The 27,984-nt window shown below is 43.9% G+C and overlaps 1 protein-coding gene across 1 annotated transcript in view; it reads left to right on the top strand.

The window, feature by feature from the left end:
• The first annotated feature begins 5,959 nt into the window (after positions 1-5,959).
• Positions 5,960-27,984, top strand: part of LOC107988884 (LARGE xylosyl- and glucuronyltransferase 1-like) — a 30,684-nt gene continuing 8,659 nt past the window's right edge. Inside the window, exons 1-2 of the mRNA XM_017034536.2 lie at positions 5,960-6,594; positions 18,412-18,599. Coding sequence (XP_016890025.1) covers positions 18,494-18,599 — 106 coding nt within the window. The 5' untranslated portion in view covers positions 5,960-6,594; positions 18,412-18,493. The remainder of the gene's footprint in view (positions 6,595-18,411; positions 18,600-27,984) is intronic.

The following is a 27,984-nucleotide window of genomic DNA, read 5'->3' as shown; positions in this document are numbered from 1 at the left end:
TCAGGGTGGGGGGGGGCACAAACAGTACTCAGTGACTACCTGCTGTGTAAACACTTAACACTTAACATAATAACAGTTGTAACTACACCTCCTCCCAGGGTACTTACATCCAGAGTTGCCCCCCAGCTGTTCTGCCCCATTCACCCTTAAAGTGTTACATACTGCCCCCTGACAAATAAAAGGTGTCGGTATAAATACATACAGTTATAATATATAATATTATAATATTTTAGTACGACTCCTGACACAAAATCACAAAAAAAAACAACCTCAGCCATTATTCCCGAGGCTGATGCCCAACCAGTGAACCGGGGCACATCAGGTGGACCACGACATGTGGTCCAAATTCACTGAATGGTCTGAAAACTATGATTTATTTGGGAGGTAAATTTTTGGGGTTTGTAATTTTGGCAAACAACAACTACATACTCTTCCACTAGGTGGCACCAGATGGATGTAAAATAAAAAATAAAAAAAATAGAGATTTATTAAAATGTTTGTCTTTATTCAATTCCTGAAAGGAAATTAGTGCTGTGTTCAACTAAACAGGCCCAGGTTTCAGTGAGTTAGTAACTTTTTGTTAATTGTTTTTGAAGGTGCATCATGGGAATTTTTTTTTTTGTTTTTTTCTAATGTGAAATACGTGCTGTGTGTCGTGAGGTTTTGGGAAACACTGTTCTAAAGGCACAAAGGTTCTACTTAACCAACGCCCCCTAGTGTGACCCATCTATTCAAACACTGCCCCCGGTGGTCACATGTGGCCCAGGCCAACTTCAGAGTGGCCCATTCTGTGGGGATTTTAGAAAAACTGAAGGAATCAAAATTGACAAGAAGGAAGAATTTTCAACAGTAGTAGAACATCAACGGAACGTTCTCTGGAGCTCTCTGATTATTTTTCTTCCCATGAAACTCCGTACTTCCTAACGTCCGTGTTTTCCGCAGTTAGCGCACGGAGGTAAATAAAACATGAGTCCGACGCTCATCTGCAGAGATAAGAGAAAGACCTCTGGTCCAGTCGCAGCATGTTTTCACAGTGTCAGGAAACGGAGCTTGACACGCGCCGGCTTCACGTGATCCCTAATCCTGCAGATTGTTGTGGGCTAATGAGGCTGTGGCCCAGAGAAGTACTGCAGTCCAAAACCCTGCGGCTGAAAACGCTGACACGGTGCCCAGCTGTGCTACTGACCCACATTTATGACTCCTGTTAATGAACCTTTGCTCCACCGTTAGCACCGGTGGTCAGTGCAGCACTGAGCCGGCGTATGTGTATATTTATATTCATATATGTATATATATATAAAGAGAGAGAGAGAGGGAGAGAGAGAGAGAGAGAGAGAGAGAGAGAGAGAGAGATAATGAATGTAAAAGATGGATGTAAAAAAAAAGAGACTTTAATTAAGATTTCATGTTTGTCTTTATTCAATTCCTGCAAGTAAATTAGTGTTGTGTTCAACAAAACAGGCCCAGGTTTCACTGAGTAACTTTTTGTGACATTTTTGTTTGGTGGTGGGATTTATATATATTTATATATTGGTGTCTGTGTAGTTTTGTTAGCGATGCCAGTGGCTTGCTGAAAATCTTTAGACTAAATATTTTCCCAGGCTGCGTTCTGTGTGAAACTGGCTAATTACATATACACACAGTTATACACAAAAGTACACACAGATAGTACATGTCCATGCAGTCTGACTGTACATGCAGTCGAGTCCTGAAGGAAGCTTCAGACGTTGGTTCTGGGTAATAATTACTCGCTGGAGCTCAGATACTTCCCAGATTAATTCCATATTTGGTGAGATTTTTATTCAGTGTGTCTGTGGCCATCGGTTCTAAAGCCCCACACTGGGATCAGTAGTGCCTGGCTACTTCAAAGCTGCTGCGCTGGCCTTCAAAGCCCCCAGCAGGGGGCCGGTCTCTGAGCTGCACCACGGTTTGGCAGTGGTTCAGGTCTCTGTAAGCCCTGAAATCCTGTGGGGGATCTGATCCCTCTTCTGTCTGCTCCACCTGTCTTTAATCCCAGGGATGATCCTCTTGGATTCCCTGGAATATGATGCAGTCGAGTCTTGAAGGAAGCTTCAGACGTTGGTTCTGGACCAGGTCTGATCAGTGTCTTTGAACACATCATCTGGTGGTGTTCTTCCAGGTCACAGTAACTCATCTCCTGTTGCTGTCATTTTGCCAGACTGCTGTAGGTCGGTGGTTCCCAAAGTGTGGTTCTGGCCCCACCAGGGGGCATAGAGACCCATTGTTACCCACTGTTTGCGTACAGTGGGATGTTTGGTTTAGTCCCTGAGTCGTATCGCCAACGGATGTGATACGATACGGCTCGGTTCTCGGTCACTCAGGTCGTTTTATTCCCACGTGACTCCAAATATAGAGTTGTTGAATTTTTCCAGAATTTTCTTCCATTGTTGTGAATCAAAGTCTAGTTTCCTGATGATATGACACCAGTGGGTTGTTGGATCGTCACGTTCACTAAAGGAGCGCTTTCAAAACAGTATCATCAGACGTACAATTACTTCACATAAATGCCCCCGCCCCGCTTGTCTGTTCTTTATGATCCAAAGTTGAAAAAAAAAATAGTTCCAGAGGATTCCTCATAGTCGGATCCCTCAGATGACGGATTGACCGGGCTTGGATCACCTGAAGGTTAGAAGAAAGAAACTGGCAGGAAAACATCGTTCAACATTTTTTGGCTGCGTTTAAATGCAGGTAGTTGTTAACGGAAACTACGGAAACGTTCTTTGACTACAGCCAGGTGGCAGTGGTGGGCTCCAGTCCCCGTGTTATTGTCTTTTCTAGTACGTTCCCAGTTCATATGGTGTCGTGTTGTAGGAAATTGATGTTGTTTCTAAATGATGTAATCAGCTGTTCTCCTTACCCCCCACCCCACCCCCCAACTCCTCCAGTCAGCGTGAGGGGCCCGTCCGATGGCCACTAAAACCATCAGTCTGTTACTGAATTATTTCTGTGTTCCTTCCTGTGTGTGTCACATCCTTCACACTGATAAGTAATAAAATATTAGCGCGTTAGCAGCAGCGCTACTTCAGCAGAGTTGGCTCGGAGCTGAGTCTTCTCCTCAGAAGCTTTACACTTGGCATGTGTGCAATTTCTAATGATCCGACATTAATTGTGGCATCATTGTAACACAGTCCACCATTGGTTAGTTGACTCATGCAGTGGTTTCCAAAGTGGAGCCTCCAGGGGGCACTAGTGGGGGACCTCAGAAAATTGGAGAAAAGATAAGAAAAAAAAAACTAAAAAAAAAGATTATTTTATAATAATATATTTTTTAATACACACAAATGTCCTGAACCATATTGAATTAAATTGTTGGATTCTCCAGTTTCCCATATTTCCTGAATGCACCTCCGTGCGACAGCTGCAGCTTTGTCTGTGATTAAGATGCTCTGCTCCTAAAGCTAGCGTGTAGCTAGCTAGCGCATGTTCGTTAATAATTTTCTTCTGCTAAACAAATGTAATAATTATTGAATAGTGAAAAAATTATATTAAAAATATTTTGTTACCATTGTCTGTGGGTTTGTAAAGAAAGTCCAGCCAGAAGCTAATACTTTTTTGGGGAGGGGTGAGGGGGGTAGGAGAGTGTTTCCTTTATCACAGCATTTAATTTTCCTGTTTCCAGGCTAAAACATTTTGGGTAAAGTTTTGCAAATAAGAACAAGTCGGGTGTAAAAACCTTGGTGGTGGTGATGAAAGTGAACCCTGGAGATTGATCGGTGTTTGATTAGTCAGCCTGTTCAGAGTGAATGCAGAGAAACAGCCGTCCAACCTTTTTCCACTTTGGCCGGAGGCCAGAGCCGAACACAAACGTGTTTGTCTTAATGAGTGACTAATCGATCCGTGTGTTTGTTCCTCGGCCTCAAATGACGTTGTTGATTTTCAGCTGTTGCTTCATCGTTAATGTTTGGCTGTGTGTTTAAATGTTGCACTTTGGTTTACGAGTCCAGTTTAGAGTCTGTTTGCTCATTTTTTCCCCCCTAAACATTCGGTGTTTGTTGGTAACTTTCCGAGAATCAATATTCATTTACAGCTACTAGCTTGTTGTGATATTTCTAAGTTACCAGACCAACTTAACTAAACTGAAGGTTTGTGAGTGAACGTCGGCTGAAAACAAAGCTGCAGCTCCATTAAGGATCCACACACACAGAGTATTGATTCACTGCTGTTTCCATCAGTAAATGGCAGTGAGATGTTTGGAGTCTTTTAGTTTGGATTCACCAGAACCACCAGTTACAAGGCAGCAGGTCTGAAATCAAACCCACAACCTTCTGGATGTAAGGCACCGCTCATTGCCGCCTGCAGTTGGCCTAAGATTCAGTAAAGAATTGTTTCCCTTTTTTTCTTTGCTGCGCCCCCCTTTTGTAGCTAGGAGTATTGTCACCTCCTGATAATCTAACCCAGGCATGGGCAAACTAAGGCCCGGGGGCCAGATGTGGCCCGTTCAGCTTTTTAATCCGGACCGCCAAACTTTTCCAAATTATATAATTTATATCATAACATTTCTGCCTTTTCCCTGCAATACTCATGTTTCCCCAATAGATGGCGTAGAAAATGATAAAAGCATTTTAGCTAATTATCCTTTATGCATGAGTTTTACATGTGATCTATCCCGGCCCCCCTGTTCAATTTTAGGACCACCTGTGGCCCGCGAATCAAAAAGTTTGCCCACGCCTGATCTAACCTGTAAACTAACGGTGAGGTCAATAAGGTCAATCTGACCGTTGACCTGCGACCTGTGGTCGTCACAATCTTCTGTTTGTAAACAAGCTGGTGTTGGTGGCGTTGGCGTTGGTGTTGCTGCGTCGGAGGACTACATTTCTTTTGTGTTTAGGAGAACCAGGTGTGTCCCAGGATGGAGGAGATAAGTTAGGACATCATCAATCAGTCAGTGTGTGTGTGTGTGTGTTTGTGTGTCTGTGTGTGTTTGTGTGTCTGTGTAAAGACACGGGGGTTAATGGAGGGTGCTTAAGAATCTCAAAAGGCAGAAATACCTGCAGGGACAGGGGTATTAAATAGCAGAAAACTATGTCAGAGAATGGAGAGAGTGGGAGTCTGAGGGTGGGTGAGAGAGAGGGGGAGACAAAGACAGCATTCAGAGAGAGAGAGAGAGAGAGAGAGAGAGAGAGATAGAGAGAGAGGCTTCCTGGATGTCTGTGCTGGAGGGAGTTCACCTACAGAGTTGGAGGAGAGCAGTGGTGTTAGCTCACTGTGTTGGACTAATACACTCTGCTTTTGTACTTTTCATAAATAAACAGTACTGTGTGGAGTACACGGTGTTGTAGCAGCAGCAGCAGCAGCAGCAGCAGAGTTCTTTTTTTTTTCACATAAACAGCAACATCTGATGGTTGTTTTTTTTTTTGTTTTTTTTTTTATCTTACCAGAGCACTCTGGAATCTTGGGACATGGAGGAGCAGAAGTGCTGACTGTGGAGTTCCTCCATCTCTAATCACACAGTGTCCACGTACATATGGATGCTGTTTGTGATGGAAAGTCCTGATAAATTACAGAGAGAGAGAGACCAGTGATGCGTGTGAGTGGACGCGGTGTGTGAGTCACATTAAAGTCTGTCCAATAAGAGCCTGCTTTTTTGGAGAGGCTCCAAACCGGAACTGGTAAAAAACTGCGTTCTGATGAGGAAAAAAAAACACTCACAATCAACACAACACTGTATGTTTACAATATATGTCAATATAATGACTCATAAAATATATTTTTTTTATTCAATGTTTCGGTTTTTTCCTGCATCGATTCATCGATCCTCTGTTTGAAGTCGACCGAATCGAATTCATCAAAATGTGATTTATTTTTTTTAAATTATTATTATTTGTATAAATTGTGCGTAAAAATCAGATTTGTGTTCTCCAGTAAACACTGAGTCCGGTTCAGACTCCGGTCCACTAGAGCCCACTACTCTTCTCTCCCCGCCCCGTTCTCTGAGTGCAGCGCTGTGATTGGACGCTGGCTGCTGGTCAGGAAAAAAGAGCCGCTGTGTTGAGGCCGAGAAACTCAGACTGAAGCAGGGACCAGTGGAGATAGAGGACCGTCTCCGCGGACACCGTGCCCACTTTTGGTGCACACTCTCGGGGCATTTTAAGGCTTCTTAGCAGCAGCGCAAACTCCGACAGTCTCCGGGGCTACAGCAGCCGAGGCCGCGGCGGTCCCTGAGCCGCCTCCCGAGGACTGCATGCCCGGTCTCGTCTCCCTGTCTCCTCCAGAGCCGCTGCTGTTAACGACGGCGAGGGGGTGAAGCTGCCGCTATCGCGTCGAAGCCTCGAAACATCTCCGCGACTCAAGTGCTTCTCCAGGCCACAGGGAGCACCGCAGCAGCCCGACTGTTACTGTCGGGGTTGTCCGCTGGAGTCGCTGCGGAGACCGGCATAACAGGAGCCAACTATATGGAACAAGTGATCGGAGCGGAGCTGCGCTTTGTGTCCGCACGAGAGGGGTTGTTTATGACCGAAGGAGAGCCGCGGTTCTCGCCTTGAAGGGAAAACATCACCTCGGGATTTCGTCAGACGGGATTTATTGGAGTGGAGCGGCTCCTGGATCCGGCTCAGCGAAGGCTTTCGGCATCAGGTAAAGTGGAAACCGCAGTGTTACGGAGGATTAGCAGGGGCGACCGAAGAACAGGTCCCCCCCTGTAGCGGCTCTGAAGGCGCTCGTCCCCGTTTTATTTTTGTGTCACCACTTGTGCGTCTGCTCACTTGTAACCTTAAAAAGTCCTTGTATTTTTAACATTTCCACTCACGTTTTTTTTTTTTTTTTTAATTTACGTACGTGTGTGCGAACAGAGCCGGGCGCCAGTGCAGCAGATGGGGCTTTATTACCGGTGCTCCAGTAAAGCAGCCCAGTAACGCTCCTTTATTCCCGCATGAACAGCGGAGAGGAACCGAGGGGCAGGGGATTAGCAGAGCTCGGGTTCGCTCGGTCAAAACCTCCCCGAGTTTCGGTGCTGACGCATTTACACCACCACCCTCCACCACCACCACCACCCTCCCCTCCTCTCCTCCGAAGTGTTCACATAAAGACCAGCAGAGACTTGTGTGTCGGAGAAGTCTGCTCGTTATCGACCCTACACAACAGTTGGCCGAGCACACGCTCACATTCTCCCCAACTGTTCCAGTTCGGACTCCGTGTCACGGACCGCAGTAATATTTAATCCCAGCCTTTGGCCGTGAGTAGTTCTTAAAACGAAAGATTAGCCTTAATTTGTATCTTTAAAACCACGAACAGGTGGAAAATAGACCAGAGCTGCTATAAAACAACACCGAGGATTAATGCTACCGGAGAAGAGCTAACAGTAAATAGCATGACTTTAACCCGGTGTTACAGTAACCCTTCAACTCTGGGACTTGAACCTCCTTCTCCACTGTTGATGGTCCTACAGTAGTCATTACATCCTTATATTATACATAAGACTGTACATTTACAACAGTTTAATTACATAAAAGGCTACATAAAAGTGTAATTCCAGCCTCGGCCGTAATCTGTTTATGATCGTCATTAATTCACCAACAGTTGGACAGCTCAGGCTAGAATTCTCAAAACTGTGTTTTTGTTCAGACTTCCCGTTGACTAACGTTCATTTGGACCGACATGGCCATTTAATCACAGTTTATACCATTAATTCTTTGGATTAAACCACAAATTACACGCAAACGGGGGGGTGGGGGGACATTAAACTAATGCTATGAAAATGTTTTTGCAAGCTAGCAAAAGCTAACAGACAAAAATCAGTTTCTCTGTTTTGTGAGGCCCCCTTGTGTTGACAGAATTCATGACAGAACATCGCAGACATGTAGCCTTAGCCTGTGGTAGCCTAGCAAAACAGTTTTTAATATAACCACTATATGGTTCACTTTGTATCTCCCAGATATAGAAAGTAGTGATTTCAGACCCAGGTTTTTGAACTCAAGGGGGCGGTGTCTTGTTATTGCCCCACAGTAAGAAGGTCACCAGTTTGTGTTTGGTCTTGAACAGATGACCCTGCCGTGTAAAGTGTTCTTCTTCTGATATCTCACTGCAGAGTTCTTCAACAGGGGGGTTGTGGCCCCCATAGTGGTCCATACATGGACAATTCTGCGATTGTTATCTGGGCTGTACATTTTTTTGGAACGTGTGTCACGTTGTCTATAAATTTAACAGAACTAAAGTGGGTTTTAGTAGCTAGTAGCTAGTAGTAGTTAGCTCCACCCCTCCTCAAGGATACCTGGGTGCAAAGTACTTTTCCAGGAATGTGTAATGGCCCCGCCCTTCAAAAGACTTTCTCCATAAACATGACGATTCTGCGACCCACTTTTCTTTACCGCCCCCTACAGGAGACCACCTTGAATTACTACTGTTTTTCTTATGCCTGGAGTAATTAATAGCTGTCAGGGAATGGCCTGGAGGATGAAGAAGTGCGGTGGACTTGATAAATCATACTGGAATGAGTTGCTGAACTTGAGTGCTGTTGGAAGGTTGTGTCACTGCGTGTGTGTGTGTGTGTGTGTTAAAGACAGTGACGACAGACAGGCTGAATTGAGTTGCAGTTTAAAAGATGAACTGCCCATAAATGACGTGTCTGTCACTGTCATTTAGAGGGTAAGTATGAATGAAGCCCGCTGAAGGGGCAACGTCTACATTGGTCTTTCATATTTTTCTTTCCTAAATTGAAAGGTTGGACAATTCATCAGGGAAGTCAGCCGCTGGATTTCATCACTAATGAACCAATAATCTGTGTAATCTCCAGAGATTGGACCGCGGATCAACACCTCTGTCAGACCTTGTATCAGCTTTATGAAGTTACGTGTTCATTTCTGGGAGTCTAACAGTGTCTACATGTGTGGGCACCTGGGCTGCTCTCTGGACTGCTTCATTGATTTTTCCCATCAGGCCCAGCAGCCGCAGCCCAGGTGATGCACTCATCACGCTGTAATCACTGCAGATATTCTCCGAGTTGGTTTCCCTTCACTGGAGACGTGTTCCCACTTTGAAGCGACGGCTCCTGTGGGCTTGATGAAGCCGACAGCAGCATGTGTCTTGATCTGTACTGCAGGTCTGGGAGCCGCCGTGTTCATTGGTGGACGTGTTAAAGTAGTTGCTGCTCGACTGTGAACGGTTCGGGATCTCTGTGGGGGGTTTGTTTTCCCTCCCGTCTCTCGATGGCTGAAAGAAGCCGAAATACTACCACGATGTCTGGATGTTGATCAACGATGTCTGAACACTTGTGTCGTATCTGTGTTTAACCAATGCCCAATGAGCACATGCTGTTAGAGTTTGAGTGTCTGCTTCTATGACATGAAATACTGGATGTCGACTCGCATTACATGGTCATTAGCACCACCTACTGTTAAGGAGTATGAATCGGTGTGACTGCTGATTTTCTTTCTTTTTTTCCCCCAAAATTATCATTGAATCACTGAAAAGTATTTAACGGCCCACTTTTGGGACACGACCCACCAGTTGAGCATCACCGGTCCACTGCCCACTTTTGGGACCCGACCCACCAGTTGAGCATCACCGGTCCAAATGGATGTTGCTGTTGCCGTTGTGGATGGAAATTGTTGTTGCTCTGATCCAAATCCCTCTCTTCTCGTCTGAAGTTCTCGTAACACATCAGATCTCATGTTTGCTTCTGTTGGTAGTAAATCAGTTTGAACGCCGCTCGCCGTGCGCTCGCTTGGCTCGCTTGGCTCGTGTGCGATCACGCTGTCTTCAACGACGTTATTACCTCTCACACAGACGGACAGGTTTTTTTTTTTTTACCTGCTGCTGGGAGCAAGTGGTGCGTGAGGTTTTCTTCAGACGCTCCAGTCTGTGTTCCTGTCACTCTGGCTTTGTTGTGCGGGAAAGTACACTGGATACTAGGGAGTATCCAGTGTACCCCCCCCCCCCCCCCCCCCCCCCCCACACTCGCCCACCCAACAAAAGTGTACTACATGACCTGAAATATAACTGAACAACTATTTTGATCTGGTTGAGATTCGTGTTAAAGTTCAGTAAAGAAGTGACTCCACGCAGGCTCAGGTTTCTGACTCAGCTCCACTGTTGCTCGTCCCTGTGCTTTGAACTAATAAGTAATAAACATAATTAGTGTTGGGACGTGATTTAAAAAAAAAAAAAAAGAAAAAGAGAGAATCTAATTAATTCACGTCTTTGTAATTAGTTAGTCCTTATTAATCACATTTTCACTCAGTAGTTTATTGAAGGAAAGGTTTTTAGAATAGATTTTGGCCGAGGTTAAAACAGAAAAAATAAACAAAAAAAAATCTTTTTTATGCTGTGAGGTCGTTTCATGCATCCTGGGCAGCGTTTTAGAAGATTTTAGTTTTATTGCCACTTACAGTGTTAAAGCTGTATCAGAATTGCAACATAAATGCTAACACTTAGCTTTAGCTAACATCATGAACGCACAAATAAGCGTGTCTTCAAAAAGAAAACGTCTGGATTGTGGATCTATGAATATTTATCTGATTCTACAGCTACTTCAATACCCCCCCCCCCCCCCCCCCCCGGTCCTAGAACTATGTGCTGTGGTCCAGTGGTGGAGTGAGGCCCACTTTACAAACTTGGGCTGTTTGTGGCTCGGACTGAATATTTGATGAAACCTCAGATTTTAATGACCGTCTCTGTCCAACTCTGTCTCATCAGAGTTGAACTGTTTGCTGGTTGACCCGGTGGTTCATCATGCAACTTTAAAACAGCTCTGTTTTTGTGTTTGTGGTTAAATATTAAAAGCCATTAGCTTCAGAAATCGATGTAATTATCCCGTCCCCTCAGGCAGTGATTGGTCCTTTCTCGCTCAGGCTCCCGTTCCTTCATTTGATTGAACGTTCGCCACAGACTGTCTGAAAATGCGTTGTGTCTCCATTTGTGGAAAAAAAAAAAAAAAAAAAAAAAAAGATAATGTCGGGTTTGGGCTCTGACAGCAAACTCCTCACTCTGCCTTTGACGTGTGGACATCTGGGACAGTGTCCAACACTCCTGCCTAACAATTTGGTCAAATGACACACACTCTTTTTCTCACCTCACCTAAAATCAAACAATAGTGAAAATGACATAAAATAAGGGAACTCGTATATTAGCATTAAAATGTTATACTAGAAACTAAGAATCTAAATTTGACTATTTTTGCTTTCCAAGTCCCCCCCAGGGGGCGCTGTGTTCACTCCCTGCAGTGATTGGGCGCAGGTGCTGCAGCAGTCCACTGTAGAACCTCCTTACATTCACCTTATAGACCAGGGTGCCCAACATGTAGGCTGTGGTCCACTAGTAGACCACGAAGGAAGTGCTTTGAGATCATGAGCAATTTAAAAAAAATCCATTTCGAAGCTAATGACTATGACTCAGCTAATCACCTCCATTTCTATTGCTAATGCTAATGACTATGACTCAGCTAATCACCGTAGAGGTATTGAATGCTAGTGTGCAGCACAGAGCACTCAATTATAATGTATAGCAGTTTACATGAGTAACTTGGCCCAGATTAACTGACCCATTAACATCTATCCCGTGTGTTTGTCTTGCTGTAAAGTCATATCAGTATCACTCAGTGAGTAAATGTAAAGTTTATTTTTTTTGTTACACAACAAAAAGAAAGTGCGATATTTTCATGAGTCACCGTGACAACAATTGGACTCTTTAATCCGACACCATCCAGTGGGTGTTTGAAACTCTTCTGGTATTTCAACCATCCACAGAGAAGGATCCAGAAACCTGCGTGTGTTTCTGTGTGGGATAGAAAAGCGCACGACGACTGTAGGCCGATCCTGGAAGAGCTATTTGTGAAAGTGTTTCAGCTTGTAGGACTAAAAACGTTGTTCCTGGAATAAGTGGCGACCGCCGTGCTCCGCACAGAGTCAATAAACAGAACAGATCTGTGTGAGGTGATTCATAGGCAGCTGCCCGGCAGCATACTAATTCACCGGGAGACTGGTTAGTATGGAGGAACTCGCCTTTAATCCATAGTTGGTGACGCTGAGTGAATAATAGCATAAGGTGTGCGTCGCCGGCCTGTGGTTCAGTGTGGCCCCGTCTGTGCGGAGGCAGTGGAAGTCGTACACTCGCAGGCCTGAAGAGACGCCGCCACCGCCGCTTCTCACATAACCTCTGACATTCACTGTGAGTGGAGCGACCCGGCTCTTTATGTTCTCTCCGGGCCGCGGGCGTTCATGTGGGAGCAGCTCTGAGAACCCGGTACCAGACTGGACTCATGACTGTTTACCGCCAACATGCTCACGTCTTACGCAACAGCAGGGCTGTCAGTCTGTCAGTGCTGAGCCCAGAGCTGTGGGTTAGTGTTGCTGTGAAACTGCAAAAATAAACACAGTAAAAATGGAGAGAGATAAAAGATAAACAGTCTTTATTGGAGATCAAATAAAAATTTGTTTTTAGTATAAAACAAAGAAGTAAAACTCTTATCAATATATGCGTCTTGTCAAAAAATCAGGCTAGTTTAATGTATTTCCACTTCCTACGACTTTCCTAAATGTTCAGTGGGATCTTAAAGATTAGCATCAGATTTGTTGAAATAAAAAAACAGAATCATGTTGATCTGTATTTGTACTTCAACCGTACTGCAGTATGGAGCAGTTTTACATTATTGTTGGCAACGTATTTACATGAATTGATGAAGAACCGCCGCAACAAGTGTCACTGGTTCCGACAGTTCCTACACGTTGACGTCTGTCGTTATCAAAGCTAAAGGTAATGAAGCGATTGAGTTTGATCGTCGTTTTTTTTTGTCAATTGTCGAGTTTTGATTCTCACGTATGTTGATGATGTGGACGTGTCGTTCACTCGCTCATTAATCTGTGAACGTCGGGAGTCATTTGTTTGTATTATCGCTGTCGTTCCCAGCAGCTCGCGGCTAACCACAAGAGATTTCTGCACTACCATCAGGCCGTAACGACCACGGCTCCGTAGCTGATGGAGCTCATCTAGGCAGATCAAATCCAGGAAATGACTACTTTCCTCGTATTTGAGTCACGTTAACAGCCTGGGACATGAAACATTTCCTTTCCGTCTCAGGAGACCACTACCCATCCTCCATCACTTAAGCATGAAGGATGTCATTGCCAAGGACGCCGGCTATTGATTTTAAAAGAAGGGGCTGATATTGAACCGGTGGGACGTCGGTGAAAACCACTCCGACCGTCTGACACGAGCTCCGGGTTCTCCAGAGGGTTCTGCCTGTGACTGATAGACTGGGTCAGTCTATGAACACCTGGGCTTCACACCTCGGTCTGGTTAGCTCCGTGGTTATCAACCCTTTTTCTGCCGAACCCTTCTATAAACGCCAACTCCCCCCCCGTCCTCGTCCTCGTAGTTCTTGAAAACACAGGAGCCGTGTCTTGTGGAAGGACAACTCAGTCAGTAGATATATTTATTAATACTTGGATCAAGGCTAGTCATTTCTAAGTGGTTTGAACTGTAGACCTAACAGACCTAATGTCCATTATCTAATGAGCTATCGTGACAGAACAACCACTCCATTTCTAATATTTCCGTTCAGAGTTTTTTTTTGTTTTTTTTTTTTTCCTTTTTGGCAACGGCAGCCTCCGCGTTAGCTGTGTGGGTAAACTCCACTGCTTCTTTGGCACTGCCTTGTGGTCCCACTGTGTCACTGGCAAGTGGTTGTGCTTTAAGTTTTTAGTTTTAAAGTTTCCAAACATCACGGGGGTTTTTAATCCTCTGTTACAGCTACAAGACTTTTTCTCTCATTTTCGCACATGCCCAGTTAACGCCAATTTGTGTAAAAGCTAAAAACACGAGGCAGAGTGTTTCGTGGTTTCACTGATCTCGGTGCAGTGCCCATTAAAACCAACCACACGTGTCATACTGGGGGCGGGGGGGGGGCATAGTCAAGGCCTTGACGTGAACTTCCTCACATACTTTTGTTCGCGTACAGTTCACGATCATTTTAATTTACAAATTTCAAAAACGAGATCTACAAACTTTTAATTAAAACCTTGAACGTTGTTAAAGTTAAGAGAAAAAAATGGTTTGTGTCAAAAAAAAAAAAAGAAGAAGAATTTCCTTTGCAATAAAATGGGCAGTGTTTTCATTTCAAATTTACTCACATGATTCAAATTCCATGAAAGTAGTTGGATTTCTTTAATTGTTCTCAATGAATCGCCCCGGCCTGAAGAACCCCCGGTGATGACAAGGTGAAATAAAATGAAATCAAAGCGGCGGGTGTCGTGTCAGGAGTGGCCTTCCTGCGATGGCAGCTCTTAAATGAAGGACTATTACTGGCAGTAATGACGTCCTAAAATAGGAGGATAAAACCCAAGACTGCTGGAGGTTCTAACAAGCAGGGTTAAACTTAGCTGGTCGGGATGAGAGTGACGAGCGCTGCCTCCGCTGGGAAAACCCCCATGACCCCGTTTCTGTTTTTAGGCCTGGACTTCATTTCACGCTCCCTAAGGAACGTGTTCTAGGACACATCCACATATGACGGAACATGACTCCATGTAACAAAGACTGCGGAACCAAACGGCTATCGTTGTCTTGGCTATTATTACGTGATGATAATACTGAAAGGAAGAGATTAGTCTTTACTGGGAATACTGGCTACGTTCAGAGTAATATTATCATCTGTGTCCGTCAACGCAGAAGGTTCAGTGGAAGCTAATGAAAAGTTAGCTTTTTCTCACTACCCTGGATCGTCTGTGCAAAACGATTGGCTGCAATAACGGTCCTGATTGGTCAGTTCTCCTTGTCAGGGTCAGTCGTTTGATTCCAACCACTGACCAGTCCATCGGTGCATCTAGATGTACCTGCAGGCTTTCTGCCACTAGGGGTGTAAAATAGTATCGATACACTGAAATATCGCAATATTTTTAATTTCAAGATACTGTATTGATATTCTGCAATGCTGTATCAAAGCTGACAGTTTTCCAACAAAATACAATTTTGATACATTGTTGAAAGATAACCTCAATATATCTTTGTGGTATCGCAATATATTGTATCGTTATACATATCATAACGCCAGATTCTTCAGGTGATCAGGTGATAAAATGTATTGAGAAATTTACATTTTCCTGAACCCGAGGTAATATTTGGCTTCTGACAGAGAAAGATGTGAAATGGGGGGAAAAAATCACCAAGAAGATGAATGTTTCAGTGGGATATGTTTTTCTACTGCCATGCCTGCAGCCTGGAGTTTGGTCGTGATTAATTGCTTCATCTGGCCCACTGAGGCTCTGTCTAACTCCCAACTAAATGCCAGTTCATCTTCGAGCCATTGTTTTGTGTTCGGTGCTGCTTTATACAAGAAATATAAGGCCCAAAAAAACCCCCTCCAATGCCAGGTGTGTCTGAGAGATGTTGGCAGCCGCCGAGAGATAAGCAGCAGCATGAATGAGAGAATTGTCTGCAGTGGCCAAGGGTGAGGCCGATGCTGGCGCAGTGATTAAAAAGAAAACATTTTCAGAGATTTAGGGAGGATGACGTAGAAGACGCATTAAGTCCGGCGTCTTCGCAGGAGTTCTCAGTGAGTGCACTCAGGCGGAGTGGACGTCGCTCTTTATGTTCACATTGAAACGTCTGCGGATCCAAAACTGAGTGAACGGAAGGTTCAGTAACTCAGGGATTCCCTGACCTTTAAAAGGCTCATCCACAGCAGCTCCGACAGACACTGCGATTGTCGGGTTATAGTTTTATGGTTTTTTTTTTTTTTTTACTGTAACGAGTTGTACTTCAGGCCGAGGCTGAGGCAGAGACTGACCTGTAAACTGGGTAAAACGACATCGTCGAGTCCTCTGGTGTCGGGAGAATAGAGGAACAGAGAACCGGCTTTAAATGACTTGTCTTTATGTTGTTAGTAGTAGCTTTTGGTTTTCGTTTTTCAGGCATCAGGGTAAAAGTAAAACCACACAAACTGAGATGTTCCAGTGTTTTGGTGCAGAAACAGTGGGTTTAATAAACTCGAGGGTTGTTTTCACTTCACTAGTCACTGACGACTGACTCTGAATATTCACTGGTTAACTGTACATAAAAAAAGGAGTATTGTTAAATGAAATATTGCGATATATCAGTGTATTGATATTTTTTCTTACACCCCGTCGTCCAGTTCATTCTGGGATTTCAGTTTCACTAAAACAGTTCACGGTTTTTGAGACCAGATTAGTATCAACGTGATATGATATATTTGATATGTTTACCTTCGACTGTTGGTCATCGATCGTGTACGACGTCAATAGTTCTGAGAGTCCTCAACGGCTTTGAGAGGATTTTTCCTTATATCTGTGTCGAGTGTTGAGCTGCGTTAGGTTTCGTTGGATTAGGTTTTTATTTTGGCCTCAAAGAGCAGATTCAAGATCTGAGCAAACATCAAGTTTTAAACCAAACATTATTGGGGTTCTGCAGCTGTTTTTGATCCAGGTCTATTTGACTTTTTCTTTTCTTTTCCAAAAAACTGAGAAAAAGCAGCTGAACACGTCCACGTTTAAGTTTTAGTAAAGACACTGAACTGAACTCTGTGTAATTTAAGGCAGATAATCTTTTGGATAATCCTTAATCTGAGCAGAGAGAATTTAAATACGCTGAACAAGTGCTGCTGGGTAATCTGAGTTCGGAAGATGCCTCCCCCGACGGCCGGGACCCGACATGTCGACTGGAGACTCCGCTGCCGAACTAATCCTTAAATCCAGAAGAAATTATGAGTCGGTTTACGAAGTCTGCAGATTATTGGCCACCAGTCGCGTCAGGCCGAGGTTTTCAACGACAAACGCGATCAGAAACCACACAGTTTAAAGAACTGATCGGATCAATCAGACATACTTCGATCATGGTAACGAGATTGTTATTTTTAATCTCATATGTTAGGAGGAAGCTGTAGATTAATCATGAAGAATCACAATTAATCATTAAGAATTTACAAGGTAAAAATGTCCCATCAATCCACAATAGTAAAATTTACTACATTTGCCCAAGAAATATAATTCTCTCTCAGGCTAGCTTCACGTTTTGCCTTAGAATCCAAGAACGTTTTGGTACCGAGACACAAAGAAAACTCTTGAAGTGATAGAGTCACGTTCATGTACTTAAGGAACCGATTTTTTTTTTTGTATATCACAGCGTTGCTTTCTCTTAGCAGAATCACATCCCTTGTTTTTTTTGTTTATTTTGTTTGTTTTTTTTACTACAGTGGCTCAGTCTTATTGGTTTTAATCTGACACGTATCACTAAGATCAGGCGATCCATCGCTCTCTCGTACGTCTCCGTCCCAGAGATGTGGCCCGGTCATGTTCCCCGTATCAGATGTAATAAACGCCTGTCGTACAAGTCGTACCTGTGAGGAGGTCACACCCGTCCATCGTGGACAAACTGTCCCCAAAATAAAAAACACCTGAAAGAAGAGTGACTCTGACTCGGCGTCTGACGCCTCGCTGGGCTGCGATGACAAATGATTCACTGGAAGCATTTGCATTTTAAATCACGCCGTCTCCCAGAACTGGCTAATATCACACGGAGGTCAGAGGCTAATTAGCGGCTCAGATGATTAACAGCGTATCAGAGCGGCGTCTGTCAGAGTGCGGTCTCCGCTCTAATCTCCTCCAGACCAGTACAACTCGGGCCAGACGACAATATAACAGCTCCAGTGAACACTGACAGAGTGTTCACACACCCGGACGCTGGGCCGACTGTAGCGGCGTTGCGTTCTGTCCCCGTTGTTTCGCTAACGTCTGAGGTCAGGCGGCTAATTGGACAGATGTGGTCCAAACAGAATGAGGACTTTGTCTAATGAGACTTTTGGACAAAACGGGACAAATCTGTGAGTCATCACGTCTGCTTGATGACCCCCCCTCCCCTCGATTTATGGGACGTTTATTAAGGTGATAAATATCTCTGCAGACTTATTTGGTGGTTTACAGTTTGAACTGCTGCGTGAGTTCTGTTATCATTTTATGACTAGTCAATTTAGATTCCATTACGTGCATTTGTAGAACTTGATGACTTGTTCCAATCGGCCCTCCACTTATCAAGTTTCAAAGATTAAAGTTGTTCAGTTTGTTGTCACTTATCAAGAGACCTCCTTCAGTCTTTAAGACAGAAACAACAGTCTGGTTTTGGTGGATGGATAAATAGAAACAAACAATGTCAGTTAAAAAACCCCTAGAGGGCACTACATCGGGGAAATTAAGGTTCCAGTAGGAACTCTAACTGGGAGTCGAACCAGTGACCCATCTAACTGATCAGTTAGTTAGCCGTCCCATATGTCCCATCTTAATTAAGAGGAAATGATGGTTCTCCGTCTCCTGACTCAGGAGGTGGCGATGGGTTCTGTTCCACGCTGAGCTGTAATTGTGTCTGAGAAGAAGAGAACGTGGAACCCTGTGTTTCTAACCCGGTTCTCTTCTCCTCTCTCACCCTCTCCTCCCCTCTCTCACCCTTGGTTTGCAGTGCCATGAATCACCCCGGACAACAGCTGCTGCCTACATAGAGGTCACTCTGCCTCTCTTTTTGGTTCTCTTTGGTCCAGAGGATGCTGGTAATGTGTCGCGGGCGCAGGAAATTCCTTTTGGCCTCCCTCGCCCTGGTCTTCATCCCGACGCTCACATGGCTCTACCTGTCGGTCGGAGGCTTTCAAGGTAAGAAGGAACTTGTTTTGTTATTATTTAATAAATGTACATTTTTTAGGCAAATGTAGTGCCGATAAAACGTCTTAATTTTCAAAGTATTCCCCGACAGACAGATTTTTTTTTGACCACATCCCAGGTAGCGATCATTAACGAATGGTTCCGCAGTTAAGCTAACGCTAACAGAGCCTACCAAGGCAGAAACACATGGAAGTCAACGAGACTGAGCGTCAAACTTGTGTTGGGAACGTGTGTCGTTGTCCTGAGGGAACAGTCGGTCGCCCGTTGGCTGCGGTGTTAAACGATTACTCAGGCCTGTCTAAAGTTGATTACTTCCTGCAGACAATGCGTTCTCGGAGTTCTGCGAGTTCTCCAGGCCATTTTAATGACTTCAACTCTGAGGATTGAAACACTGCAGCGGTGGTAGCATTTTAATTATGATTAGACTGACAATCTTGTCTCAGGGTCGCTGTCCCGGAGACTGTACATCTGAATGCCTTTCCATAATGCAATTGTCACCGGGGTCGAAAAAGTAATTATTAGATTTGTCACCAAGTTCCTGGCGTTGGGGAGAAGTTCCTAGAATGTGATAAGTTGTGAAAGGAGCTGAGAGCTGCTGCAGGGAACGGCAGCAGCAGCAGCAGCAGCAGCAGGTGAGGACTGCAGCAGTGAGCGTCCCCCCTCTCACTGTCTTTATCTCCCTCTGTCTCCAGCTCCACTTTATTTTCTTAACACTTAACACTTAACATAATAACAGTTGTAACTACACCTCCTCCCAGGGTACTTACATCCAGAGTTGCCCCCCAGCTGTTCTGCCCCATTCACCCTTAAAGTGTTACATACTGCCCCCTGACAAATAAAAGGTGTCGGTATAAATACATACAGTTATAATATATAATATTATAATATTTTAGTACGACTCCTGACACAAAATCACAAAAAAAAACAACCTCAGCCATTATTCCCGAGGCTGATGCCCAACCAGTGAACCGGGGCACATCAGGTGGACCACGACATGTGGTCCAAATTCACTGAATGGTCTGAAAACTATGATTTATTTGGGAGGTAAATTTTTGGGGTTTGTAATTTTGGCAAACAACAACTACATACTCTTCCACTAGGTGGCACCAGATGGATGTAAAATAAAAAATAAAAAAAATAGAGATTTATTAAAATGTTTGTCTTTATTCAATTCCTGAAAGGAAATTAGTGCTGTGTTCAACTAAACAGGCCCAGGTTTCAGTGAGTTAGTAACTTTTTGTTAATTGTTTTTGAAGGTGCATCATGGGAAACAGCAGTCACGACCCGGCTCCGTGGAAGAGAAGAAGAAGCAATTTGTAGAAGAAACGTTGAGAGACATTTGGTGAATCTGCTGATTACGTGGGAGGAGTTTAAGTCACGATAACCTTTGACGCTAGGAGACGGATCAGCAGGAGCAGCACTAGCTAAAGACGCTTCTTCTTCTTAGACTTCTTCTTTGGTACGCACCATGCCTGTGGTGGAGGTCACGTGACCGTACGGGACCGTCAGGTTGATCTTGCGTTTGACTTTGCTGAAAGACCGATTTAATTTGTGTCTTAATGAAATTCACATTTTCTCTTTCCAACACAAATTAAAAAGACTTTTCTCTCGTTTACAAGTCAGTCGTCAGATCGGCCCCGTCTCCCGACCGACTTCTTCTGGTGCAATTAGCTGTCAGTCAAACGATCAATCAGATGAGGGATCTGCTCAACACGGGCTTAAGTTAGCTTCACCCTCTGGTTCTTGGGAAAATGGGTTCTTAATCCAAGAAATCCTTCAAAATCGATACGAGGACTTAGAAATGGTTAAAAAAAAAAAAAGAAAAAAAAAGCAGTTCTTCTGAAAATGGAAATGTGAACTGAAGTCAGAGTTGGATTTTCCAACAGAATCACTGGCCTCGCGCTCTGATCTCCTCCGTTCTCCAGTTTCCTTTTCTGCTGATGTAAATATCTGTGGTTTCTTCTCCAGAGACGGAGACGAGGACCTGACACCGGGTTGTTTTTCTGCAGCTGTGTGTGCATCTGCAGACACACACACCTACACACACACACAGATGCTGGTTTTCATGAGTTCTGAGGACTATGATAAAACCCCACCCTAATCTTAACGATTACAAACGTCCTCTAATCCTGAACCCCGACCCTGGAGTCGACCCAACGTCTAATCCCAGCTGGAAAATAAATCGTAATCCTCAAAATAACCTCTTTCCTAGTCCTCGTAAGAATAGCTGTACCTTGACCACACACACACGCGGGCGAGGTAGAGCGAGGTAGAGCGAGGCAGAGCGAGGTAGAGCGAGGTAGAGTGAGGTAGAGGTTAAAAATTAAATCTTAGTCAGCGTTTTCTACATGCGTATCACTGCGGTTCCAGAAACAGAATCATTCATAAATTTATAATTAAAAAGAAAAAAAAAATTTTATCAAGTTTCAAAAAGAAAAATCTGGTCGCTCTACATAAAGTCACAGTTCGTGAAACATTGTCAAAAACTCGTTAAAAATTAAATCTTATATCTGAGTGTAGTTTGTTATTTTTAATAAAAGCTAAAAAAGAAAAGAAAAATAATTACTATTCAGGGGTTAAGAATTCTGCAGAACTTTTTAAGTCATCTCTGTTTGAACGTTTGCTAACAATTCTTTACTGGAGAACTGTAGTCTGTCATTATGACAGGTGGCGACGTAGAGCACACAGGGAATAGAGGTGTGTAGTTTTAGAATCAGCTGAACAAGCGAGGGTGAGGGAACAGGCGGGTGGGGGAGCAGGCGGCGGGGGGAGAAGGGGCGGCGGGGGGGGTGAGAGATACTTTGTGTCTCCCGAGGTTCGCAGACGGAGAGCTGAGCACAAACAAAGCCGTGAGGTCATCCACTCTGACAAAAGCTTAAATCCCATCTGAACACCAGGACAAACGGGTCGACTCATCAAAGGCTTCCCATTTAATCTGAATCGTAATAATCCTCGGGATTGAAGGGTCAGTGTTTTGAGTTCTTTTCCTGGAGAAACGGCGCTCCAGGAAAGAAAATCCTGGAGTGCAAACTGGAACGTTAGGTTAGCTTGAGTTCAAATATGGACTGAAAACAACCATTCACACTAACATTCACACTAACATTCACACTAACATTCACACCGATGGCAAATTTAAAGTTACTGTTTAACCCTAACCCCCCATTCTGCATGTTTAAGGATGGGGGTGGGGGGGGGGGCGGGGCCAGGGTGGAGCGGGAGAATATACAAACCCCTTAATTGAAAGACCTGGAGAGGCCGGATCAACTCGTCCATGGGGTGACGTCACAGACTGACCACGGTGTAGGACAGGAACCAGGCAGGTGTTAAAAGATCGTAATCTACTCAGGAAGTACAGCCCGTCCTGTACAGGTGCTCGGTGTTGGCCGTACTTGTAAGAACCCCTCCAAAGGCGTTGATTAGGGGTTTTTTTTGTTTTTTTTTAAAAGTGCTGCCTTATTTCATCAGATCAGGCGCGTCGGGCCTCTGGTTCGTAGCGCCCCCTGAAGACCGGTATTCAAACGCTCTCTCCCCTCCATTAGTCACATTGTCTGTCGACTACCTCATTACTTTGGCCCTGCTGTCAAATTCATTTGGACTCCCTTCGGGGTGCCGTTTAACCTTGTGGTTCTCGCCTTTTGTAAATGGACAACAATTTGTCATGGCCACGAAAAAAGACATCATAACTCCGGGGAACCCGTTTTTAGCCACGCTCCCTCTCTCTGGCCTTAAAACTGGCTGTTGATGTTCACGTGTTGCACGACTCGGGGTCTTTATATTGACGACGCGGCGCCGTCTGGACGACATGCGCTCGGTCCCCGACACAATTCAACAGTGAGGTGTCGAAGGTTGGCGTTGTTTGCACGGCGGGTAAATGAACCAACCAACCAACCAAGGGCTTTTCCTTGGCTCATTTCCTCAGCATTTGTCTCTTAGCTGCGTTGCCAGCACAGAAGTGTTTCCCAGAAATGTATCTGGTGCATTAACCTTTGTCGGGATTTTTTGATGCTTTTGCAAAAACAGGTTATGAATATGTTGATGTGTTGTTGATATTCCTTAGACGACATATTCGACCACCCCTCCCTGACCCCTCCCTGACCCCTCCCCTTAATCCCCCCCTTTCTTAGAGGCAGTTTAGTTTTGCTACATTACACATTTCTGAGGTGGTACTCGCAGCAGTGACAGTGTCTCGACTGTTTTAAAAAGTTCCTGGGTTTCCTCCACACTGTCGACAAAGATTGTTAGCCGCACTTCCCCCTTTCCCTGCATTTGCTGAGCCTTAAATCCCGCCCCGCGGAGCAGCGTCATTAGTATTGATTTGTCTTTGTTGTGTTGAGTCTTCTGCTTTTACTGCTGCTTAGTGCACTGGACTGAGACTGCTTGTTGGAGTGGTTGGTACTTTATAAGTGGACCAGCTAACTTGACCAAACTTCGACGAGCACGACGGTGCTCTACAGAACGCGGGTCGGACTGTCGTATTAGCCGTTAGACTCCTAATTCATTCACGGAAGCAAACGAAGACGCTAAAGACCAGAGTGAACTGATTTTTCATCAGTCTTTGTGTAAAACCACGGTCCCTCCAACAATACGACTACGGTCCTTTAGAACACGATGAGTGAAGGCCAGCAGTACTTCATTGTAGCTCAGATAAGAGGTTCACCGTGAGCGTGTTTTTCACTCTCCGTCTGTCACATCCAGATGGTGTCGAAACGTTGGCTTCTGTCTGTGAACGTGTTAAGTCAAGCCGTAAGAACACGTAGTAGATGAGAACTCACGTTTGTTTCTCTGGTCTGTTTTTCAAGAAAGACGTACGAAGCCGACACCACAGTACAACCTTTGATAGAGCGCGGGCCAAATGTAGCTAAGCTAATTTGAGTACAAACTATTTACAAATGACTTCAATAAATTTGACTGGGAAATTTTTGGCATCGCCTCTAAACTGAGTGTAAAAAAAAAAAGTAATGTTGTTCTTCTGGTGTAAAATAATTAAAAACGCAAGAACAACCGATAAACAAATCAACGTTCTTGTTCGTAGATGTTCCTGTTCCCAACAGTGGTTACAGATTAGAACTGCACCAGACCCAGGCACCGATGTCCTTGGAGCCAACGGAACACATACAGTGACATGTGCATTAAACAGATGGATTGTACTGTGTGTGTGATGTACTGCTCCGTGATGTCATAATCAAATAACGTCGGACGGGTTGTTCGGACCCATTAGCATCTGACTCACAAAACACCATCAATCTAAGCATAAAGCAACGTTCAAGGTCACTGACCCCGGCATTCATCAGGTTTTACTGCCACGCCGGGGGCCGAATCTACATGACAGCGGACGGGATCAAAGGCAGAATGTCAATGCCAGGAATAGGCAGGTGACGTGATAATCCATCTGTCCCGGCCCACGCGGCCCGACTGGGCATCACATCAAGCGTTTGCTGCAGGTGGCTGGATGGTAAAGTCCGTCATAAATCTTGCAGTTTGCGCGCCGGATAATCACATACTGTATGTTAGCAGTAAATTTCCTTCAGGATGGTTTAAACCGGCTTCGGCAGAACGACTACGTTTCCACGGCGGTTACAGAAATTTCACTACTGCAATTTCTGAAAGTGCGTCGTTGGTGGCAAAATTGATTTTTGAGTTCTCTGTGCAGGATTTCAGAAACCATCTGACACGGTGACAGCCTGACTGACTCTTTATCATTCAGCGGCTCCGTTCTTTGGGAGTCATTATGGAAGATAATCCTCAAATATAATTACACACTGTTTTCACACCGGTTGCCTTCGCTGCCTTATAGATTTTCGTTTTTCTAGGCCATGGACCGGTGCTCGGAGGACAGACTATTTTTTTTCTCTCTGCTCTGAGGACATGATGGACTTTGTGCCAATGGGTCACATCCATGTGTGGCCCAGAATGGAACCTTCAACCTTAGTTTAAATCAAAAAACACTGTCTAGTGCAGTTGTAATTTTTATTTCAGAATTATTAGTTTTTATTAGTCAGACCGTTATTTTTTTTTCTCCGAAATAAAACTGGAGATTGATTATCAGCATCGAGACTTTATAGTGATTGATGTTGGACACACGTGAAGCTGAGCATCAACAGGGTTTAATACACTTGGCTGCTGTAGTAAAGTATGAACTAACAAGTCGTAGAGTCGAGTGCTTTTATAGTAAATCAACTCCAAACAAAACAGTTGACATTTGACAGTTAATCGTGTTTTAGAACAATTGTTTTAATGTCGGCAAATACTGACGAAAGATTCAGGTTATTATTTTTGTAAGCTGATAAATGTGTATCATTTTATTATCTCATCGTATCATTTAATTTTTTACGGTGAGACTTTTCACCACTTGGTGTCAGACTTTTTTTTTACAAAAGTACAATTGAAGTTTTGTCTCTTAACTTTGTAAACTTTTCCAGTCTCTCAAACAGAGTCTGTGGACAAAAACAACAGCAGTAATTTCAGCTGAAGGAACTCAGGTGTTGGGTCTATTTGTGCCTGAATCAATAAGTGTAGCAGTGATGCTCGGTGACACTGGTTGAAAGCTTTTGTTCAGAAGAAGCAAAGTCACACAGGTGTAGTAATGGAGTCAACAAAACACCCCCCTCTACTGTGCACTCACTGGAACTTTGACGTTATTGCAGTTGTACTGAAGTATCAACAACGTTTTACGTCACACTTTCTTACTTTTAAAAACCACCAAGACTCACTTTTCTGGTTCAGCGATTATTAAGTCAGACAACAAAACATTTTTACTACTGAGTCGATGAGCAGTCCTGCGTCTTTGCTAATATTTCTGGTCAAGAGAAGAAGTTTAAAACGACCAGTGAGAAGAAGAGTCTGCAAAAAGTTTGGTGAAAAGTTGTACCACCCAAATATTTCCTCTTCATCATCAACACTCTGCAGAAACTGTTAGATTTATCTTTTGGTGATTTTTTTTTTTTTTTCGCCCTCTATTTACAACCCTGGTATTCTGCCATCTGAATTTTTTTTCCTCAACACTGAAAGAACTTTTGAAAGACACCTAATTCTCGCCAATACACAGACCTAGTATTAAAGCTTCACATTTACTGTGTATTACTTCATAAGTCAAACTCCTCAGTGTTATGGATCGACCGTTGATCAATGTCTGACATTATTTGCCCTCTGGCTGCAGCAGGCTGTAACTTCATATCGACTGTAGCTGTGTGTATTTGTATGTGTATATGTACACAGTATATGATATAGCTGATGTGTATTCTGTATCCTGTCCCCCAGGATGAAGGTGAGGTGCAACATTTAAATCAAGTATGTGGTCCGCGGCCCGGGCCTTGACCTGCCACAGCTCGGTGAAGAACTACTTAACACCGGCTTCACCCTGAACGACCCTTTATAATGTTGTACCTGGCAGAAGTACTGAATTCTTTAGCACAGAAGGTCAGGTCCAAGGCTAACAGTGACTTTCTCTACTTTATCTAGCGGCGTTAACACTTACCCGTTGTAGTGGCAGACAAATAGGTCTGTTTTTTTTTTTTTCCTTCACATAAAGTAGTTGTGAGAATTTGATTCATCTTCTCCCGCATATGATTCTTTAACCTCTGGACCTCGCACTCTGCCGTAGCCGTTATCTGTCTTTACCGGCCTCCGCTGTCGGGGTCTCGGGGGAGTCGAGGGGCAGCGCTAGCCGACGCTGGTCTCTGAATCTGCTGACCTTGTATTCCTCTCTGCTCCGATTTAAAGTCACCTAGCGCTAAGTGTCGCTAACACATATGTGGTGAACTGTTGTTTCTCTCACTGTATGTGTTGCCCCCAGTGGAGCCGAGGGCCGGAAGATGTGACCCCCCCCCCATGTAAACTGCCTGGATACTGACTGAAGTCTAAATGTAGTCAGTCATACCGTTGAATATATGTATACAGTCTTTATAATATAACAGAGCCAATAATGTCGGCTATCGGCTAACCGATATCATTGGCCCCGTATTAGCATAATTATATAATATCTGTAAGAGTCGTTAACGGGGTTTTTTCCCCAATAATGAAAATGCAATGTATATGTTTCACCAAATGATGTTTCCTAAAAATAGTTTTTGGGAAAAACAGCTGTATATGAAAGTGAAAGTCACTAGATGGCAGCAGTGCTGCCTTTTTTAACCCATCACCAGCTGCTATATCTGTTTCGGTTGATATCGGAATCGGAAATTAAGTGTTTGGACAATATCGGCATATGGGAAATCGACAAAAAGTTAATACATCCCAACTAATAACCTTTTATATTTTTTGTTTGTTGTTTAGTTTTTTTATGCTGTAAACACAAAGGACTGGAAAACTGTATTTTATATTTTCTTTCTAATATACATTGCATTTTCAGATTGAACATGAAGGGATAAAGGGAAAATACCAAATTTGCCGTTGATTTTGTGCAAGAAATGCTTCACATTTCCACAGTCCATAAGTTTTTCTCTTTGAATAATCGTGATTGTGTTTGTTGACCAAAACATCATGGCTGACATGACATCACCGTCAGTCGGCACAGACCAAGTCCTGATGAACGTGTGACCCACGTGAGAAGAACAGAACCTTCCACCGGCCGCGTTTCTCTGATCACAAGTTGCCGTTTTTAGTCAATAAAGTTGATATAACATTATTATAAAAAATACAAACGTGAAGACACCAGCGCCGAGGTTGTGCATTTATACGTGCTCTATGAAATATAAACTAAATATAGAGAAACGACAGGAAGGACAGACACTAAGAAAACACTGTTCACCTCAGGCACGCTGACGTTGTAATGCATCCTGATGACCAGTAGGTTAATTTATTCCGGTGTCTTTCATATCTTGGAAGAAAACAGCGATAATTTAACATTGTGGATAATTTTATACAAAACGCCGGAAGGAAGGAAGCAGGAAACATGGCTGAGCTGAAAGATTCCCACAGGAAGCGTCCACTTCCTGGGTTGGACGTCTTCTGCTGTCAGTGGTGTCTCTGTCCTCTCACTAGTTGGAGATGATTTACAGCAGCACGCGATGCTAAAGATGTCAATTATGATCCCATTTAGAAGAGTGAAATAGTACGCTGTGAGAAGGCACATGAGTGGCATACAGTGTAATTAACAGCAGGGGGCCCTCACGGGGTTTCACTCACGTCCTTTGAAAGCCATTGAAGTCCTCAATCTAAATTTAAAGCCTTTGTTGGCATCAAACAGTCTGTAGTCAGTCATTTCAAAGTTTAACAAATGCCAGGAAACAGGAACGAGGATTTTTTTTTTATTCCTGACACTTACTTAAAAAATTTAAATTAAAAGTCGAGTGGATACTGACGCGTCACAGAGGGGTTTTGTGGCTCGGCTTAAACCTGCACCGGGGGAAATGTGAGAGACCACCCGACCCTGACGACT

The sequence above is a fragment of the Cynoglossus semilaevis genome, chromosome 8 (assembly GCF_000523025.1).
Source record: "Cynoglossus semilaevis isolate Cse_v1.0 chromosome 8, Cse_v1.0, whole genome shotgun sequence".
Taxonomy (NCBI): domain Eukaryota; kingdom Metazoa; phylum Chordata; class Actinopteri; order Pleuronectiformes; family Cynoglossidae; genus Cynoglossus; species Cynoglossus semilaevis.
The sequence above is the reverse complement of the archived record's forward strand: the minus strand, read 5'-3'. Positions and strand labels throughout refer to the sequence as shown.